General features: G+C 59.3%; 1 protein-coding gene across 2 annotated transcripts in view; it reads left to right on the top strand.

Annotated features, from left to right (window-relative positions):
- Ahrr (aryl hydrocarbon receptor repressor) overlaps positions 1–20,912 on the top strand; it is a 78,479-nt gene that overhangs the window by 47,875 nt on the left and 9,692 nt on the right. For both annotated transcript variants that reach the window (XM_047555890.1, XM_047555891.1), the window contains 3 exons: positions 12,328–12,417; positions 18,469–18,595; positions 19,846–19,982. In XM_047555890.1, the coding sequence (XP_047411846.1) occupies positions 12,328–12,417; positions 18,469–18,595; positions 19,846–19,982 (354 nt within the window). The remainder of the gene's footprint in view (positions 1–12,327; positions 12,418–18,468; positions 18,596–19,845; positions 19,983–20,912) is intronic.

Genomic DNA, 20,912 nt, shown 5'->3' on the forward strand with positions numbered 1-20,912 from the left:
GCCCCTGCCAGAGGGCAGGCAGAGCTCCAGGGGCACAGCTGCCAAGCACAGGAGCTGATTCCAGGCCAGGTCCGGACAGTCAGTGTCAACGGCAGGTGTTGGTGTGGAGTGGGCCAGGCCTGGTCCTCTGCAGGGGAAACCATGCTGTGCAGGAGCCCCAGGATGAGGTCAGAGGCTTGTTGCATTGGGGATTTTCCAGGGCGAGAATCATGACAAGTGACAGGGTGCCAGGGACAGTGTGCTGCCACGTCCAACTCAGGCACACCCCCTTTGTGGGCCTCAGGGGAGGGCTGCATCATTCGTTGGTCTGCTGTGTTCCAGGACCTCACAGGCCTGGCTTTTTTCTATATGAGTCCCTGTGCTTCCGATTTATCACTGGGTTAGCAGGTGGTCAAACATATTAGCACAATTAATTTACTTACCAGCTTGGGCCTTATAATGGTGCCAGACAGATGGTGCTACTGACATGTACACACAACCTGTGGAGCCCTTCCACCTCAGCACACAACTGAAAATGGAGTAGCTTAAGGAACACCAATGCTTACAAGAGAGAGTTACTCAGGGTAGGCCAAAGAGCTGCTGAGAGCTGCTGACCTACACACCATGGAGTCACTCAGGGCAGGCACAACCTGAGAGCTGCCGTTCTACACACCATGGAGTCACTCAGGGAAGGCACAGCCTGAGAGCTGCTGTTCTGCACACCATGGAGTCACTCAGGGCAGGCACAGCCTGAGAGCTGCTGTTCTACACACCATGGAGTCACTCAGGGCAGGCACAGCCTGAGAGCTGCTGTTCTACACCATGGAGTCACTCAGGGCAGGCACAGCCTGAGAACTGCTGTTCTACACCATGGAGTCACTCAGGGCAGGCACAGCCTGAGAGCTGCTGTTCTGCACACCATAGAGTCACTCAGGGCAGGCGCAGCCTGAGAGCTGCTGTTCTGCACACCATGGAGTCACTCAGGGCAGGCACAGCCTGAGAGCTGCTGTTCTGCACACCATGGAGTCACTCAGGTTAGGCACGGCCTGAGAGTTGCTGTTCTACACCATGGAGTCACCAGGGGAGGCACAGCTGAGGACTGCTGTTCTACACCATGGAGTCACTCAGGGCAGGCACAGCCTGAGAGCTGCTGTTCTACACACCATGGAGTCACTCAGGGCAGGCACAGCCTGAGAGCTGCTGTTCTACACCATGGAGTCACTCAGGGCAGGCACAGCCTGAGAACTGCTGTTCTACACCATGGAGTCACTCAGGGCAGACACAGCCTGAGAGCTGCTGTTCTACACACCATGAAGTCACTCAGGGCAGGCACAGCCTGAGAGCTGCTGTTCTACACCATGGAGTCACTCAGGGCAGGCACAGCCTGAGAACTGCTGTTCTACACCATGGAGTCACTCAGGGCAGGCACAGCCTGAGAACTGCTGTTCTACACCATGGAGTCACTCAGGGGAGGCACAGCCTGAGAGCTGCTGTTCTACACACCATGGAGTCACTCAGGGCAGGCACAGCCTGAGAGCTGCTGTTCTACACACTATGGAGTCACCAGGGCAGGCACAGCCTGAGAGCTGCTGTTCTACACACCATGGAGTCACTCAGGTTAGGCACGGCCTGAGAGCTGCTGTTCTACACCATGGAGTCACCAGGGGAGGCACAGCTGAGGACTGCTGTTCTACACCATAGAGTCACTCAGGGCAGGCACAGCCTGAGAGCTGCTGTTCTACACTATGGGGTCACTCAGGGCAGGCACAGCCTGAGAGCTGCTGTTCTGCACACCATGGAGTCACTCAGGGCAGGCACAGCCTGAGAGCTGCTGTTCTGCACACCATGGAGTCACTAGTGCAGGCACAGCCTGAGAGCTGCTGTTCTACACCATGGAGTCACTCAGGGCAGGCACAGCCTGAGAGCTGCTGTTCTACACTATGGGGTCACTCAGGGCAGGCACAGCCTGAGAGCTGCTGTTCTGCACACCATGGAGTCACTAGTGCAGGCACAGCCTGAGAGCTGCTGTTCTACACCATGGAGTCACCAGGGCAGGTGCAGCCTGAGAGCTGCTGTTCTGAACACTATGAAACTGTGAAATAACTGAGAGCAGGGCACAGCCTGCTCTCCACCAGCGTTCTGCAGGATGAGGCAGGTTGTAAACAGGAAGATTCCTGAGTCGCCTCCTGAACTGAGGACTCTCCCGTCCCTGAGAGCAGCCTGCCCAGGTTGAGCACACACAGTGACTCCTGCCACCCAGGGTCACCTGCCCCTCCCAGCCCCCTCTGCCTGTGGCATCCACAGGCCAATGGGTTTAGCCCTGAGGACCCCTGCATGTCAGAGCCTGGGCTACCCAGCCTGTGGCAGCAGCGGCTGAGCCACCCTGTTGCTCTGGTCCCAGGAGCTGGGCCTCCTGCACCGACGAGCGCACAGTGCGGGGTTGTCAGCCTGTTCTAAAGAGAGACCTGGAAACTCACCTTCCAGATGGAGCTTCACAGGCAGGAAGCTGCCCAGAGCCCCAGCGGCTGAACTGACATCTGTCCACATTCCCTGTGGGGGTTGTGCTGGACTAGGGAGAGGATCGAGTGGTCGGGGCATGGATGGAGCAGCGGGGGAGAACCTCTCCCTCCCACCACCTCCACTCCAGGGGCACCAGGTGGTTTGGTACAGGTCAGGAGGCCATGTGTCCTCCAATACCTCAGGCCAGGAGGAGGAAGCTGACACCCCAGAGATCTCGCCGCCAGCCCTCAGGGCTGCAGGGCGCAGAGCAGGGGACAGCATAGGAACCGGCCCAGGAGGGCAAAGCAGTGCTGTCAGGGCCAGGCGTCGTGCAGCCAGGAGCAGGGGACCCAGTGTCTGGGCAGGGCTGAGACTGAGACACGGGCCCTGGGATGCCACCTGTCCTGGCCAGGGCGGCAGCAGGAATACACTGTGCTGACTTCCGGCTGGTGTCCTTGGGCTCGGTCGGGGTCCAGTGCCTGGCAAGGTCGTCGGTATGGGTGCTGCTGGACAGAGACAATGCCCACAGCGCCTCTGTCCTGGACTTGCAGAGGGTGAGGGTGGGGCGAAGTCCTGGGGCGGAACCCGGGCTGGTACCTGGGCGTGGCCGCGTTCCGTGTTTCTGGGGGACCTGGCTCCTGCCCAGCTTCCCTGGAAAGGACTCCCTGGTGCCTCCAGCCTGCTCCCTGCTCAGTTCTGAGGACTCCCCAGTGAGCAGGCTGCAGAACATGCGTCCATCTCCTGGTCCAGGGCTTCCTGCTTCCTCTGGGCCTTTCTGCGTTATTACCAGGTGCCATGACTGCTAGGCCCATTGTTCCAAAGTGCCTTTGAAGTGGCCTTCCCTTGAGGGTTCAGCAATACCGAGAAGCATGTAAGCGAGGCTGCAGCAAGGAGGGACCACACTGGCCCTGTGACTGGCCTGTGAGTGGACGTGGTGGCTCAGCCAAGCCCAGGGGACAGGTGACCCCACAGTGCAGAGGCACGTCCCAGGCCCGCCAAGGGCAGTGCCTGCCAGAAGGCCCCTCTCACACGTGCCAGTGAAGTTCTGTGGTCAGCAGCCTCCCAGGTGGGCAGAGCCTGGCTCCCGGCCCTACCCCAGAAGACGGTTCAGGCGTTTGGGGCTGGGCCTGGTCTCTCTGTGACTTGTAGATCCCCTGACTCTCCACCAGCAGTCCCCTCACCGTCCACCACTAGCTTCTGACCATCTGCTCTCACTAGGCAGTGGTGGTCCCTTTGTCCCTGTCCTGCCACTGGCCCAGGGTTCCGAGCGCCGGGTCTCTTGGGCTCAGGCTGTAAGTCGGCCACAGGCTGAGGGGACACAGCAGAGTCTTGCTGCAGAGCCTTCCCTTCCGGGTCCTTCTCCCTTCCACGCTCCAGGGAGAGTCGCGACGCGCCCCCCTGAGCCGGGCACCTGTGCTCCTGCTGCACGCAGCACAGACTCGCCTCTCTAGGACTCTGCGCAGGAGGAAGCAGCCCACCCTCGTGGCCGGGCTCTGCCAGGAGGCTCCCCCGCCTCCCTTTCCTGGGCTCTGCAGCTGGAGCAGGCCGGCCCTGTGCTCTCCTGGGAAAGTCCTGGAAGCTTGTCTGGGGCAGATCTGCCCCTGAAGGCCTTCTGGACTGAGGCCACTTGTACAGGACACACCTGGAGAGGGAGGCGCTGGGTCTCGGGCCAGCAGGGTGCAGCGAGGCTCCAGGACCCCAGCAGGAGGCCACGGTACCCTCCGCCCTCCCAGAGGGGTCCGCACGCAGAGGCCGGGCCCAGGCTGTTTGGTTAGCTGCTTGGTCTGGTCCTGGGGATCGAACCCCGCTCTGCCACTGAGCCACATCCACAGCCCTCTTTACTTTTTATTTTGAGTCAGGGCCTCACTAAGTTGCCCAGGCTGGCCTAGAACTTGATCCTCCTGCCTCAGCCTCCCAGTGGCTGGGGTCACAGGCATGTGCCACCATGCCCAGCTCAGGCTGGGCTTTCCTGAGCTTTGCTCTCTAGGAGATGGCACTGTGCTTGGTATTGGGTCAGCAGTCCAGCACAGAGCTCCTGTCCTGAGGGTGATGGCCACGTGGGTCCTGTGCCCGCTCTGGTGGGCGGTGCTCAGGGCTGGCTCAGCTGACCCTCACCAGCGGCCCCGCTATGTCGAGAAGCAGTGGCCAGGGAGGTTGCTTCACTTGCTGGGGCCACATGTTGTAAGGGACATCGGGCCCCTGAGGCCCCTGTCCCAGCCTTTGGAGAATGCAGCCTGTGCTGGTATCCCTGTCCAGCACCTCTGCCCCCAGTGCCCATGCTGCAGCAAGCGGCTCACCTGGAGGAGAGACCGAGGCGGGGAGCCGCGGCTGGGCCTGCCGGGCTCTGGCCACACACACCTCTGTCTGTTCCCAAGGCCGCGGCCGCCTCAGGGAGAGGGTCAAGGCCGAGCTGGCTGTTTGTGGGGTCTGTGAACAGCCAGGCCTTCCCCTCCCCAGCGAGGAGGCTGCTCGCACGCACGAGCCCCATGTGGCGCCCGCGAGTGATCTGGCTCCAGGAGGCCGCGCCAGCTGCCTGCCGCCTGCCTGTGCCGCCCGCTCGCGTGACTGGCCGGCCTGTTGCTGCTCGGTTGCCGTGGCGACAGCTCTCTGGGGAGGACGGGCTCCCAGCTTCCCTTCTGCCAGGAGGAGCGCGGGGGGCTGTTTAGAATTGTTCCTTTTCCCCTCTTCTTTCCCTTTGCGTGACCTTGACAAAAATAATCTTTGAAGTACTTGCAGGCTATTTTTCTGCCTGGGGCTGGAAGAAATCAGGCTATTCCAAGAGTTTGCCAAAGGAAGTCCAGATGCTTGGGCGCTTGGCCTCCCTGCCTGCAGTGGCCGCAGTGGCCCTGGTGAGTGGGCCTCGCTGTGCCCACCTTCCCAAGCAGCAGGTGCAGCGAGCCGCGGCGTTCAGCAACTGACCAGAGAGGAGAACCCCCTTAAAAATGCAACCCTTGGGCCAAATCCTTTTTCCACTTGGAAAAGGGACCTCATTTTCCATGTACCATGTTAAAACAAAACCCAAACTTTGCAGGATTAGAAAGAGAGGGAAAGAAAATAAACACTCACCAGGCATATTTGGGAGACGGTCCCACATGTGTGCGACTATTTGGCGTGACGATTTTGGACCAGAAAGTCAGTCTGATATTGAATCCATATGATTCCACAAACAGCATTTTATGGTCTTTAAAAAAAATTTCTGCCTTGTGAGTTAAAATTAAGATTGTTTTTTCTTGTGACTAATCTCATAAAATCTTTTTTAAGAAGACATTTTATATACTCAAGCCCAGAAAGCCTCTTTGGTCTTTGAACTATTATTAGGAGGACGTCAGCACGTCCTGCAGCCGTGGTACTGGGTACAACCCAGTGTGGCCCGGAGGGCACCATGCTGAGGACCACACCTGCCGGTCAGCCAGGCCTCAGTGGCCCCGCAGGGTGCATTGGACCCTGCGCTGCCCTCTAGCTAACTAGTCCCTGGGCTCCTGGGTTCTCATGCGAGCAGATGGCAGAGTGGCGAGTGGTCATGGAAGTGACGCCTGGCTTCCTGCCTGTGCCGGGCACCCCGGCACCCCATCTGCACCTAAGTATTGGAGCAGGGGATCCGTGCCCGGATTCTGACGCCAGGTGAGGGACACCCGCTTATTGGACTCCAGGACGTTCCCTGAAGCAGAGGCAGGCAGGACAGAAACTCCAGGTGCGGCACTTGGAGCCGCTAGGCTCCTGAGCAGCAGTGGACACTGGGCACCCTGCCCTTTTATTTATTTGTTTGTACTGGGGATTGAACTCAGGGTGCTTTACTTCTAAGATACAGCCCAGTCTTTTTTACTTTTGATTTTGAGAAAGGGTCTCACTAAGCGTCTGAGGCTGGCCTTGAGCTTGCATCCTCCTGTCTCAGCCTCCCAAGTCACTGGGGTCACAGGTGCAGCCACTGTGCCAGCCACACTCTGAGGGCAGCAGGTGGGCACTGAGCTGTCCACACTCCTGAGTCTTCCCTTGTCCCACAGGGATTGCAGGGACATGCATCAGGTGAACTCTCACCCTCTTGAAGCTGTCCCCGCTGCCTACACATCTGTTCCCTCCAGTACTCACCAGGCCAGACAGGGAACTACCAGTGTCCATGGGAGAGGACAGAAGACCAGAACAGACCTGTGGGATCACCTCCCCACAGGGGAGGAAAGGGCCAGCAGAGGAGGAGACCTGTGTGAGCCAGCCTCAGATCTGGGGCAGCAGCTCAGACACACGCCAGACTCTAACCTGCACAAAAGTCTGCACAGCCAGGAGCAGGGGCTGCACCTGTGGTCCCAGAGGCCAGGGAGGCTGAGGCTGGAGGGTTGCAAGTTCAGACCAACCTCAGCAACTTAGTGAGGCCCTGAGCTGAGCAACTCAGCAAGATCCTGTGTCACAATCAGAAGGGCTGGGGATGTGGCTCAGTGGTTAAGTGCCCCTGGGCTCAATATCCAGTACAAAAAAAAGTGCAAAAGACCTGGAAAGACATTTCTCAAAAGAAAACATAAATATCCAACAGGCACACGAAAAATATGCTCAACCTTACTAATCGCAGGACCAGCAAATCAAAACCACAGTGAGGCACCCTAGGAAGAATGGCAGCAGCCAGAGAGACGTGGTGGATGTGGAGAGGCGGGTCCTTGCATTGTTGGTGGGCATGTGAATAGGCACAGCCATTATGGGAAGGGTATGGACAGCTTACTATTAAAACAGAACTACTGAGGGTCCATCTGCACTCCCAAACCCTGCAGCACTGTTCACAGCAGGCGAGACATGGAGACCACCTGATGCCCGTCGGCTGGTGAGTGGGTGAGGGGCATGTGTTTCGTGTGCAGGATGGACTACTATTCAGCCTTCAAAAGGAGTAGGTCCGGACCATTGCAGCAGCACAGAGGGAGCTGGAGGACTGCTGGCTCGCTGAAGCCAGCATGGTCTCACTCGTGGGAGCTGCAAAGGTGGAACTCAGGACAGGAGGAAGGACAGGACATGCTGAACACGGACGGCCAGTCAGAGAAGGACAAGGGCCGTGTGGTTCCACTCATGGGAGGTCCTGGGGCCGGAGGCACAGAGGAGGTTGCGTGGAGGTCGCGGGGCTGGGCTGGCTGGGGTGGCCCTCCGGGTGCAGAGCTGCTCTTCAGGAGGACAGTGGGGCCGGCTGCTGGCCAGGAGTGTGCCTCTCACCACAGAGCTGGGCACTCGGGAGTGGCCACTGTGGGGGTCTCACGTTGATGTGTTCTGTCACGTCTCTGAAGAGGTGGACACGAGTTCAGTGACGGGAGGGACACAGCAGTCTGACTTCAGGGGTCGCAGCCTTGTCACAAGTGCTGACACCAAAGGTGCGTAAGGAGAAAGAAGCCTCCGGAAGCATTCCTCTGAGCTGTGGAAGGATGGAGGAGAGTCTTTGGCTTTGACTTTAAATACCTCAGGAGCGGCCCGGAGGTGGAGACCTCCTCTAGACCTGCTGTCTGCAGGCGGCTCCAGCTGTTGGCACCCTCCAACAGCCCCTGACCACGTGGGGAGACCCAGCCCCAGAAGGACGGGCCGTGTCCCTGCTGCAGGTCAGTGATGAGGTCTCCCATTCGGTGACACCAGCAGATCCCAAATGTCCCAGGTCCCCCAAGAAGGATTGGGCCTTGTGGGGAGTTGGACATGCTTGCAGACCAAGGGCCACTTCTTGGATGGCCTTGGTGGCCACGCGGGACCCTGCCCTCCTGACCAGCACTGGCCCACAGCCGCCCAGGCCCGCACAGGCCTGTCTGGTTAGTTCCTTGCGAGTTTCCAGTGGGTGTGGACTCTGGAAACCTGTCGGCCTTCAGGGGCGGATGAGGATGGGCGCGGCCATCAGAAGTGACCCAGGCCTGATGCCAGACACTGTGAGGGCCGCCTGTTGGTCACCTCGGCCAGCCGGAGGCTCCCTGGCCGAGTGCAGGGGTTTGGGAGCTGGGGCGAGAAGCAGCCGGTGGGCGGTGGCCGCTGCAGGCCCAGCAGGAGCAGGGCCGCCGAGAGCTTGGGGGCTGCGGTGCCGCAGGGCCTGGCCTGAGACCCTGGCTCCCCACGCTCCCGGTTTGTCTCCTGCGCCGGCTCTGCCTCGAACCGGACTGTCCTGTGTGGGAGTCAGGGACCGTCTAAGTAGGGTGTGACCTGCACAGTCCTCACGGTGCTGCAAGGAAGGGCGGGAGCTCCCAGGACCAGGGGAGGCTGGGCTCTGGGCACTGGTGTCTGGACTCTGGGAAACCGTTAGGAAACAGAAAACGCCCCAGCTGCGTGAGCCCAGGCCTGGAGGGGGAGGCGCCAGCATGGGGTCCCTGAGGGGCGGAGGACCCTGGGGCCCAGACCTGCTGCACAGCTCAGGAGAGAGTCAGCAGCCTCCTTGGGACACGTGGTGACCACAGGGCCTCAGCCCCGGCTGGAGGGCGGGTGGGAGGAGGGACCCACCCTGGAAGCTGAGTGGCCAGCCTGGAATGGAGGGAGCATCCTCTCTGGACTCCTCAGTGCTCCTGAACACACTGACGACGCCTCAGACGCGGAGCCTGGCCCCGCCTGGACTTGGATGGCACCTGTTCACACCAGGCTCCAGTCTGTGCTGGACCTGGGCCGACGTCTGTGGTGCTGCTGGCAGATGTGACCCCTCCTGGCTGCATCTCCTCAGTGGCCCGTGGCCTGCTTGCCACCTCCATGTGGAGCGTGAATGGCCAGCGCCTTGGCAGTTCCATGATGTTCCTCAGTGGTTATGGTTTGGTTCCAGAATGTTCCCCAAAGGCTGGGTGCTGAGGGCTTGGTCCCTGGCTGGCGGTGCTGCTGGGCGGGGACTCCTGGGGTGGCCCTGGAGGTGCCGCTGCCCCGCCCCCCCTCCTGCCCCGCCTCCTGCTTCCTCCAGGTGCTCTGCCTCTCCCTGGCCCACGAAGCCACGCGTCCTTCCTCCCCAGGTGGAGTTTGTCCAGTACTTCGTCCCAGCCGTGAGCAGCTGCTGACTCGCCAGTCGCAGGCCGTCCCCAGTTCCCTGGGAAGGTGGCTGTGGGCGCTCTCGCCCCGCCTGCCCCTGGGGAATCCTTTCTGCTTGTGCTGATGGAATCCGTCCCTCGAGTCGCTGAGGCTTCCTCGTGTGTCCTGCGCGCATCTGTGGGGTGCGTTTGAAGTGCTTGGCTTCCTCGGCGTTTCTGTAGGTGGGCGCTACCTGCTGTTGTGTCCTCGCATTTGGCCAGTTTTCTAGTTCCTAGAGGTTACTGACAAAGGTGCTCCTTCCCCACTGATTCCTCAGTTGGCTGTTTCCTCCTGGCTTTGCCAGGGCTTCCCGGGTGCAGCAGAGAGAGGGGCTTTGCTCTCTGCCATTCCTTAGGCCTCTGGTGGATCTCTCACGTCTGATCGCAGCAGTCAGCACCTCTGCTGAGCTCTGCACATTGCAGGACTGAGCAGCGCCTCTTTAAGGGCCTGATGGAAATTCCTTTGGGCTTTGTGGTTGTGCTGTCTGTTCCAAGCACACCTCGCGGCCACCGCAGTGCGAATGCAGACAGCCGATAAGAGCTGGTGTGGTATATCCCCACGACAGCCATGCTTGGACCAGTTTGCACACCACTAGAGTGGGCCGTGGGGGCACCTTGCCTGGTTTCTTGATCTTGAATGCCTTGACTGTCGCTCCCTCAGGGTAAGATGCACACACACAATGTTAAGACAGCATCAACAACTTCTGTTTCTGGAGTTTTTTTTCTTTTATCAGGAGAGTTTATTGCTTTTAATAAACATTGCAAAGAACAAGCCCTGGCTTCGGTGTGATCTCTGCCAGCTCAGAGCTTTCCGTGGTGTTTTGCTCCTGGCTCTGCTCGTTCCTTCTCCTGGTGGGGCAGCTGCTCTCTGATGGTCTCGAGGGCCCTGTACTCCTCCCTGCAGCACCTGGGCTGCTCCCTGGGCCTGATGCCAGCCTTGGCCTATGGGTTGGACACCTGCCACTCTCTGCTGTGCAGCTGGTCAGGGCTGGGTCCCTGCATCAGCAGTTCTGGGCCTTCCTCATCTTCCATGTGAGCAGGGGCTTGCATGTGGGTGCAGCCCTTATCCTGGGCACCTACAGGTCTTCCATACCAACATTTCACAAGCTCATGGAAACAGATACATAAAAACTCAGTAGAGAAATCAGCACACGACCCGCACACGCACTTTACCATGCGAGAGAAGCAGGTCACCTGTCAACGTGGAGAGGCTTCCATCTCATCAGGAATCCCAGAAAGGAGCCCATGGTGGGAAAGTGAGTCTCTACTTAGCAGACTAGAAAAGTTCAAAAGAAAGTGGGGGAAAGTGTCTAGCATGTTCAGGAACTAAGGGGATTGAACTGTAATGCACCAATAAGAAATATGGAAAAAATAACTAAGGGAAATGAGTCTTGATGTACTGCCAGCTGCCAGAGACTTCATGGACACTCCAGGCTCTGAACATCTGGGTCTCACTAGGACAACAGAGTCGTCTATGAACAGGGCTGTCCAGGGGGCCAAAGCCCCAGCTGTCGCACTGCCCAAGGGAACCCACGACTGGTCCAAACTGGTGAGGGCAATGAGATACTGAGAGATCTTCCACTTAGCAAGGCAGTGCTCACCAGGGCTCCTTGGACATGGTGAAGGACAGATGAGAGGGAGAGATGATGTCACGGAGGACGATGAGAGATCCATGCGTCATGATACATACGTGGCAGGTAATGCATGACAGATGATGGATGGACAGACAGACAGATGACACATAGATATGATTATCCTGATAGATGATAGAGAGCATAGAAAAACAGATGACAGAGGTGATGGGTAGATAGATATGATGGATACATGGATAGATACATAGAAAATAGATGATCATCATAGTAGATGAAAGATGATTATGAAAAATAGATAGATGAGAGAGGTGATGCACAGATGATAGATACGGTGAGTGGATGACCAGGGGCTCTGGTCTCCTGTGTGTCTTCCTTGGACGTGACTCTGGCAAGTCGATATGAAAGGGTGTAGGGCTTACTTTTCTTCAGTAAAGGTAGTCCAGCACAGCATGCTCATGTGCCTGAAAGCCCCACAATCGTGAGCATACCTGAGGCTTAACGACTGTAAGAAGTGCTGTAAATAATATGCACTAGTAAACCTGATGGCTGCATTTCCAGGAAACAGTGGATGTAAGGAAAATAAAACGCCTGCACACACTAACAAACACTGCCCAGTGGCACTGAAGCACACCCGTGCGGGCCAGCATCTCCCCCAACAGGCCAGGGCGATGGAGGCAAAGAGACCCGCTCCTCCAGGAGCCCGGGGCCCTCTGCGTGAGCAGGCCCAGGAGATGGCAGAGGGCGGTGCCTCCTGATTCCCTTGCTTGACACCACAGGAGGGGAGGGTTGCCCATTCTTACTGCACAGGAGGCTCTTTCAGGAGAACATAAGGGGCAGCCATGCAAGGGCCACCCAGCAACAGAAGCTGGCTGTCAGGAGGACGAGAGGAGCCCAGGTTATTTCAGCAGATACAGGCAGCACTTGATGGAGCTCAGTGCTTGTCATGTCAAAAGCTCAGAGACGCCGGGACCTTCCTCAAGAGTGGGCAGAAGGGTGGGAGGCCTCGCTAGCACAGCAGCCTGTCCTGTTCCGCCTGGGTCCATGGGACCTCCTCAGGTCCCTGTGATGACGGTTGTATCTCCAAGAGCACTTTGACTCCCTGCAGAGAAAGGAGAACTGACCCTGTGGCCTTGTGGGCCCAACCACTGGCCGGGGCCACCTGCGGGGACCCGGCAGGACTGCCTGAAGTTCAGAGGGCATTTCCGGAGGCGTGGGTTTGGACGGGAAGCAGAGGGTGGAGACGCTTGTGTGCTGAGCCTTCTTGTGTTTTCCAGTCTCTCGATGGCTTCGCCTTGGTCGTGAGCGCTGACGGGATCATCTTCTATGCGTCGCCCACGATCGTGGACTATCTGGGCTTCCACCAGGTAAGTGAAGCCAGCAGCCCACCCTGTGGGTGCTGGACTGTCCTTCTGCGCCACTTAGGAAACCGCAGAGACCAGCTTTCATGTGCCCGAGCCCACGGCAGCGACTCCCACGCTCTAGGGGTCTCGCTCCCTCTTCATCCTCGCATCCGTGGTCTGCTGCTGTGGCTCCTGCGGGGCCTCCTCGCCGGCCCAGGTCGGGGGCTCCAGACGGTGGCAGAAAACTGAGCAGGGCTGAGAGTCCTGGAGCACCAGATGGAGGACGGCAGCCCAGGAAAGGGCCCTGGACAGAAGGGACCCACTGAAGCCCAGAGAGGACAGGAGCTTTTCTTTATTTGACCTCTGGAGGGAAAAAAAAGTCAGATGGGAACTCAAAAGGTCAAGCAGAGAGTGCACGTCCGCCGTGGACTCACTGGGCACTCAGAGGCAGAACTGGGCCCTTGATTGCACCAAGCAGGCTGCCCCACAGGGACGTCCCCTCCGGAGATGAGGGGCAGAGTTCTGGAGCAGGGGAGCCATGGGCTGAGGGGAAGAACGGAACAGCGGACTGCGCAGCCACGTGTTTGAAGTAGTGAGAGGGCGAGGACCAGGCTGGGAGGCAGCCCTGCTAAGAGACGGCAGCGCCGCCATGGAGCAGTGGTAGGGCAAGGAGAGTCCCCCAGGGCCACAGAGGGGGCAGCAGCTCCCAGGGCTGAGCTTCGCACACCCCTGCCGGCCGAGAGGTCCTGACCAGGGTGGTGGAGGTCACTGAGGTCCTCGGCTGACTGGCTGCAGGCACCTCTTCAGGGAAGCCGCCCTGGAGGAGGCCCCTGGGGCGGGGCTGCCCGGCAGGACAGCTGGCTCCCATCTCTGCCAGCGTGGAAGAGACTTGGGGTGGCAGGCAACGTGTGGAGTACTTAGGACCAGCACCTCGCTGTCAGGCAGAAAACCAGGCCTGCACAGAGCCAAGGGCAGCAGAAGCCAGGATTCGGGCGTGTGGAGCCCTGGCATGTTAGAATCCAACTCTGCCCAAGGCCTCTGAGGCAAGCACAGCTTTTATCTAATTTCCAAGAAAAACTTAATTTCAAAGTTTCCCAGAACTGAAATAGCTATGGCTTCCTTCCCTTGCCTCTGAGTTCAGCTTCCGGCCCCCTGAGCCCAAGACCAGTCTCCCTGCAAACTACAGGACCTGGCGACACCAGGCCTTATGTGTGCTCCTTTCCTGTCCCAAGCCCTGGGAACGCCATGTGTCCTCGTGTGCACACTCGCTTGCACCCTGGGGCACTCGCCCCCGCCACACACCATGTGGTCGCCCCTCTGGATACCCATCACTGGACCTGGGCAGCCCCATAGCCCTGTGGAGGACCTGGTGGGAAGACCATGTGCAGGACCTTCAGGCTTCACAGCAGCTGGGGGGACACAGCACTGGGGAGGCTGGCTCTGCAGTTCAGCAGCCACCTGTCTGCTCTGAGCCTCATTTCCTGTCCATGCACTGGGCAGCTGTCCACCTCCGTCTGCTCTCGGGGGCCAGGAGGAGCCCTTGGCACGGGCGGAGCCTTCACACCTCAGAGGGAGGGGCCCAGCCTTTCTTTAGCTGCTCTTGCTGGCCTGTGGTGTTTCAGGTCTGCCCAGTGCTGTCCCCGTGGTCTCCTGCTGGGGAACTTTCTGTCTCCTGGTGGTGCACCAGCTCTCCAGGGGACTGAGGTGGCAGCACCAAATCCCTCATCCCTCAGATAACACGCCCCCCCGCCCCCGGGCAGCCTGAGTGTGTCGGCCACCGTACTCAGATCCCTGGTCTCACTCCCACAGTGGGGAGTGGAGACACGTCTGTCAGGGTCAGCTGGGACTCGATGCCTCCCTCGCTGTGGGGTTCCAGTGCTGTTCACAGCACAGAGCTCAGGGACACAGACAGGTGAGGACTTGGCACAGTGACACGATTCTTGCACCCAGCAGAACTCTGGACCACGGGCCCTTTGTTGCATGTTCAGGGTCTGAAATCAAGCCGGGCCCCTGGCCTGCCTTTATGTGCTCAGAGGGAACTCAACTCCATGGCCTGCCCCCGGCGGCCCATGAGCCCCTCAGCACACCAGGAACTGGCTCCCGGCAGAGTCTCACATGGGACTCAGCTCTGGGGTCAGGCGGGTGCCGCAGAGTGGCTTTGACTCCAGGCCGGAACCCGATCTTGGGACTGCTGTTTTCTTGAAGCTTTATTATTCCCCACCAGTGTTGGAGGTGAAAACGGCTTTGCCTTTATCTTAAGGAAACCGTTTCCAAGGCATTGCCGCTAGTTCACGCAGAGCGTCTTGTGAAATGCCGTCACGGCTTTGTGCTCTCGTGAGCGCCTCACGCAGAACGTTTGCCAGGGGCCAGCACCCCTTCCTTGCTGTGGCGCCTGAGTGTGCTGTCCCTCCAGCCTTCCTGCCCTGCACGCCTGTGATGAGCAGGCGCCTGTGGTGAGCAGGTGGGTTTAGGTTCCTGACACTGCTCAGGAAGCCGCCACCCCTCGTGGCCACTGTGGCAGCTGTCGCCAGGCGAACCATCACAGACGCCCCAGCTCAGTCACCCCTGCGGCTACTATCTGCAGCCAGGCTCACACTTGCACAAAAAGGTGGAAATTTCCAACTGTGGGAAGGAGCAAAGTGCCCCAGCTGGGAGCGGGCTTCCCAGTGCTGGCTTAGAGCTGGAGGCCAGCCGCCCTGGACAGCAACGCCCATGCGGCACCACTGAGCAGTGTGTCCTCCCCCCGTTACCTTTATTCTCTGGACACTGCCTTGTGGACCTGCTTGGGAGGTCAGGCAGGACATGGGCAGTCAGATGTGTCCACTAGTTATGAAAGCAGAGCTGTCTGTTTCTCCTAGAAAGTCCCTGTCCACCCTGCCTGCAGACTTGCCTTCGCTGGTTGTGCTGGTCCTCCCCAGGTCCACCTGTGCCTGAGTGGTAAACCGCAGACCCCCACACACCCTTTTCCTTAACTAAGCTGAGAGGGGCTGGGGAGGCCAAGAGTGTTGGGGACAAGCACCCTCCGGCAGCTCTGCAAAGCTCAGGGTCACCCACAAACCTGTGGGCAGGTGGAGTATTCGTCGCAGGCCCTCTTATCACCTGCTCTCCATCACGCCTGCCTGCTGCTGGGGTCAGCCCCTCACTTCCTCCAGTCAGAACCAGAGGGAAAACACCATTACAACAGAGTTTGAAAGACCACCTTCCAAGGAACAACCCACCAACTAGACACGGTACCTCCACTCAGAAGATACGCCATTCAACAGGGTTTGAAAGACCACCTTCCAAGGAACAACCCACCAACTAGACATGGTACCTCCACTCAGAACATACGCCATTCAACAGGGTTTGAAAAGACCACCTTCCAAGGAACAACCCACCAACTAGACATGGTACCTCCACTCAGAACATACGCCATTCAACAGGGTTTGAAAAGACCACCTTCCGAGGAACAACCCACCAACTAGACACGGTACCTCCACTCAGAAGATACGCCATTCAACAGGGTTTGAAAGACCACCTTCCAGGGAACAACCCACCAACTAGACACGGTACCTCCACTCAGAAGATACGCCATTCAACAGGGTTTGAAAGACCACCTTCCAGGGAACAACCCACCAACTAGACATGGTACCTCCACTCAGAACATACGCCATTAAACAGGGTTTGAAAAGACCACCTTCCAAGGAACAACCCACCAACTAGACACGGTACCTCCACTCAGAAGATACGCCATTCAACAGGGTTTGAAAGACCACCTTCCAGGGAACAACCCACCAACTAGACACGGTACCTCCACTCAGAAGATACGCCATTCAACAGGGTTTGAAAGACCACCTTCCAGGGAACAACCCACCAACTAGACACGGTACCTCCACTCAGAAGATACAAAGCACCAGACCAGTCCAGGTACAACAAGACCATATTCATGGATTGGGGACCTGACCTAGTTATTAAGATGTCAGTTTTCTACAAACCAAGTTATAGAGTTGTTGAAATTTTAACAAAAACTTGACAACTTTCTGGTGGGCATCGACATACTAATTCTAAAATTTCCATGGAAATGCAGAGGTGAAACATATCCAGAACATCCACAATTATCCAAAAAAGAGGAGAAGGAAGCAGGAGAGGACAACTGTTGGGGACTTGCCCTCCCGGGGACACAGCTTCACAGACTATAAGCCACACGGGATCACACCAGGTCTGTCAGACCCACAAGCCGCAGCATTCTGACAGAGGGCCTGGAATCCTGGTGAATGCCCACTGCTGTGGGTAGCAGGAGGGAAGGGTGCTCTGTGCAGAAGAGGTGCAGAGTGAGCCAGACGGCCGGAGTAAGAGGGCTCTCATCTCCTCCCTCACGCACACCCAGAGTATGGATGCTGACATTCCCAGAAGACAGCAGGGCAGAGTCAGGAGACCTGAGAGGAAAGCTCTCCTAAGCAAGACCAAGAGCAGGAGTCGGACTGCAGGGCACGCAGCCCAGGCCCAGGAAGAACAGGCAGCTGGGGTGGTGATCACAAGAAGGGCAGACTGGCAGCACTCACACACGTGTGTGCACGCAGCCATGGGCAGCACACGGCAGGCGTGCGTCTGAAGACACTCACTCTTAATCTTGGTGATACTTGAGCTGCAGCGAGCAGGAAGCCTGTCCACCACAGTGGTCACGCTGGGGAAGAGTGGGCTCCAGCTGCCACCAAGGGGTGTGCTCCACACTCTGAAACTGCTCACTTCTGCCTGTCCCTCACCTGGCCCTTCCCCTCACCTGGCCCTTCCCCCCACCTGGGCCTGTCCCCACAACTGACCCTTCTCCTCACCTAATCCTGGTCCCTCACCTGGGCCCATCCCCTCACCTGGCCCTTCCCCTCACCTGGCGGTCACACAGGAGTTCTCAGCCAGCCTAGCCTGTTCTCAGCCTGTGCATGTGGCCCCACCAGCCTGCATGCTGACTGCGTTCACAGAGCTCCTGAAGAAGCACAGAGCCACCAGGTGGTGCAGGGAGGCTGTCTGAGCGGCATTCAGCCAGAAGAGGTCTCTGCCTATGGCCCAGGCTCCCTTCCAGAGTCCTGACCTGGACAACACTGACCAAGGACGAGGCACACCTGAGCTGCTCTCTGCCCCTTCTCTGCAAAAACCCTGTAGCCTGAGGGTGATTGAATCCAGCTCTCAGTCACGGCTGCAGTCACGGCCAGGTACCCTCGCCACCCACCCTCCAGGTCAGGACCACAGGTCTTAACCGTGCGCTTGCCGAATTCCTGGAAGAGACAGCAGAGCTCAGCCACGCCGGGCGAGCTTACTAGTTACAGCCCAAAAGGTAACGACTTCCTAAGGTCTCGATTCCCGAGGGGCCGCCCCCCTTTGGGAAGAACCTCTGGTTGTTACAGTGATCCGGATTAGAAATGATCGATACCCAGAGGTGGCCTATTCTGCAAGGATCCCGTCAAACAGAGGCCGCAGGAGGGCAGGGCAGGGCAGGCCAAGTCCCGAGGGCAGGCGGGAACAGGGAAAGGGCCAGGAGACCTGAGGCCTTCACCACCGCGCCTTCGCCTGTGGGTCTGCCTCTGTCCATCAGGACCTCTGCTTCCACAAGGCCCTGTGGCTTCGAGGGTTGGCCTCGCCTTGGGGCTCAGATTTGCTGCTGAGCAGATGGGAAGACAGAGGATCAGAAAGAGGCCTGTGAGCTGGCCGGCACCTGGAGGCATCGCAGGTGTGGGCAGGTCAAAGCCTTGTACCAGGAAGCAGGAGACTGCAGGCCATGACACTCAGTGGTGGGACCAGAGGCACAGAGCTGATCAAGGAACGTGGCCACCATAGGCACCCAAGAGGTGCCGTCTCTGAGCCCCCCCACCCTGAAGGTGGGCAGTGGGCATCCCTAGCTTGGCCGGGGGACCAGGAGATGCAGGCCATGGAGGACATCCTTCCTGGGGATCAAATGCTTCTCTCCGCAGGACTTTCTCTTCATGAACGTGGCTTGCTTCTGACAGGCGGACCCAGGAGTTCCGCAGCTCAGCAACTGGAGTGGGGGTCGCTGGAGAAAGTACAAATCCGGGGTAAGGCCAAACAGCTGTTTCCACGTTTCAGACGGACGTGATGCACCAGAACATCTACGACTACATCCACGTGGAGGATCGCCAGGACTTCTGCCGGCAGCTGCACTGGGCCATGGACCCCCGGCAGGGGCTGGGCCAGCCACCGCACCCAGACACAGGTGGGTGGGTAGCTCTGAGCCCTGTGCACGCAGACACAGGAGGTGGGCAGCCCCACACCCAGACACAGGAGGTGGGCAGCACTGCACCCAGACACAGGAGGTGGGCAGCCCCGCACCCAGACACAGGAGGTGGGCAGCTCCGCACCCAGACACAGGAGGTGGGCAGCTCTACACCCAGACACAGGAGGTGGGCAGCACTGCACCCAGACACAGGAGGTGGGCAGCTCTACACCCAGACACAGGAGGTGGGCAGCACTGCACCCAGACACAGGAGGTGGGCAGCTCTACACCCAGACACAGGAGGTGGGCAGCTCTACACCCAGACACAGGAGGTGGGCAGCCCTACACCCAGACACAGGAGGTGGGCAGCCCTGCACCCAGACAAAGGAGGTGGGCAGCCCCACACCCAGACACAGGAGGTGGGCAGCCCCGCACCCAGACAAAGGAGGTGGGCAGCCCCACACCCAGACACAGGAGGTGGGCAGCTCTACACCCAGACACAGGAGGTGGGCAGCTCTACACCCAGACACAGGAGGTGGGCAGCTCTACACCCAGACACAGGAGGTGGGCAGCACTGCACCCAGACACAGGAGGTGGGCAGCCCTGGGCGCTGTGCGCCACCACAAGCTGGGGTCCAAGCACGTGGCCCTGGGACACTCGGGCATAGACCGTAGGTGCCCTGCCGGGGGGCCCCGTTCTCACCACCTCTTGGAGCTGCGTAGCCCCGCTCTTCACACACCTGCTCAGGCTCCTGTCTGCCCAGAAGTTTCTTGTCCCAGTTTACAAGGTCTGAAAAAGCCCCCAGAGGTGTTGGCTTTCGAGGGCTGGTGCCCTGTGTGCAGAGCTCCCCTGTGCGCTGGCCTCCAGCTTACCTGCTGGGCACAGGTGATGGTGGGCTGGAGGGACAGGGTGCGGCTCTGAGGGTGCGGCACCCCCGGGGCTCCCGTTCCCTGTGTCTTCCACACACACGCTTGACACAATTCCAGGCAAGGTTGGCGGCCCACCCTCCTGCAGCAGCGCCGTTCTGCTCCCAGGGCTGGATGAGAGCCAAGCCCAGGTGTCTACAAGCAGTGAGGTCTTACAGATACGGCGAAGGCAGGGGACCCGGAGGGTGGACCCTCCGCACAGCCGTCTCTGCAGGACTGCGGGGAGGGAGGGGCTCACCGTCGCCCCCAAGCAGGAGCACACGCAGTGTGTGGCCGTCTTGGGGATGTGTGACTCTCTTGGCCACTCCCTGGGCTGTCCTGCAGGAGATGACAGCGTGCTGAGAAGGCTGCTCAGGGCGCAGGAAGGAGGCGCCGGCTCGCCCACCGAGTACTCGGCCTTCTTGACGCGATGCTTCGTCTGCCGGGTGCGCTGCCTGCTGGACAGCACCTCTGGCTTTCTGGTGAGTGGGCGGGGCCTGGGCGGGACCTGACCCGCAGCGCCGGGCTCCCTGACATCTGGGTCCCACGGGGCAGAGAGGGTGAGCCCTGGTTGGGGCTTCGGAGACCTGGCATGCCCCACACACCCCAAAACAGCACAGGGCCTTGGCACCGCCAGGTACAGGAGGGTGGCCAAGGACAGGTGGGACCCATGGGGGCACAGGTGAGGCACTTGGAAATGGAGGGTAGCTTTGTGTTCCGGGGGAATCGTGCCTCTGGGTACCACTCCCTCTAAAGCCTTTCCTGACACACCCCAGCCTTCGGGTGTCTGCCAGGACCCAGGCACAGGAAGCCCTCCTGCAAAGTCCTGCCTGGCCTCTGGCTGCCCAGCCTTCCCTCCAGACTCGCTCTCAGGGGTCCACGCCTGGAAACCTTCCAGCACCTCCTTGGAAGGGAAGCACCATCCTCCCGGGACCTAGCCCAGCAAGGGCCCCCACCCATGCCCACCTCGCAGGCCCACTGTGTTTGCCTCTGCAGAGCCTGCCCCTGGGTCCCTGCACCCGCCAACTCCCCTGGCTCACAGGTCCTCAGAGTCCGAGGGCCCTGTCCTCCTCCCAGGTGGCCTCCAATCAGCACCCTGAGGCCTCTGACCCAAGCCTTGGCTGGACGGGACCCTGGGCTTAACTTCCAGGCCTGTTCTAGGACCCATGACCATGAACTCCTGTGGCCACTGTACATCAGACCTCATCTAACAGAACCCAGGGCAGGGGTCCCGCCTCTCTGGACTGGGGGCTCCGGGGGTCCCATCTCCCCGTTCCCCACCTGGACACTGGGCTTGAGGGTCTGCCCACCCTGACTCTGAGCTCTAGGGGTCCCATCTCTCCACCTGGACTGTGGACTCTGGGGATTCCCATCTCCCCATCTGGACCTGAGCTCTGGGGGTCCCATCTCCC

Source organism: Sciurus carolinensis, chromosome 6, assembly GCF_902686445.1.
Source record: "Sciurus carolinensis chromosome 6, mSciCar1.2, whole genome shotgun sequence".
In the NCBI taxonomy this organism is placed as follows: domain Eukaryota; kingdom Metazoa; phylum Chordata; class Mammalia; order Rodentia; family Sciuridae; genus Sciurus; species Sciurus carolinensis.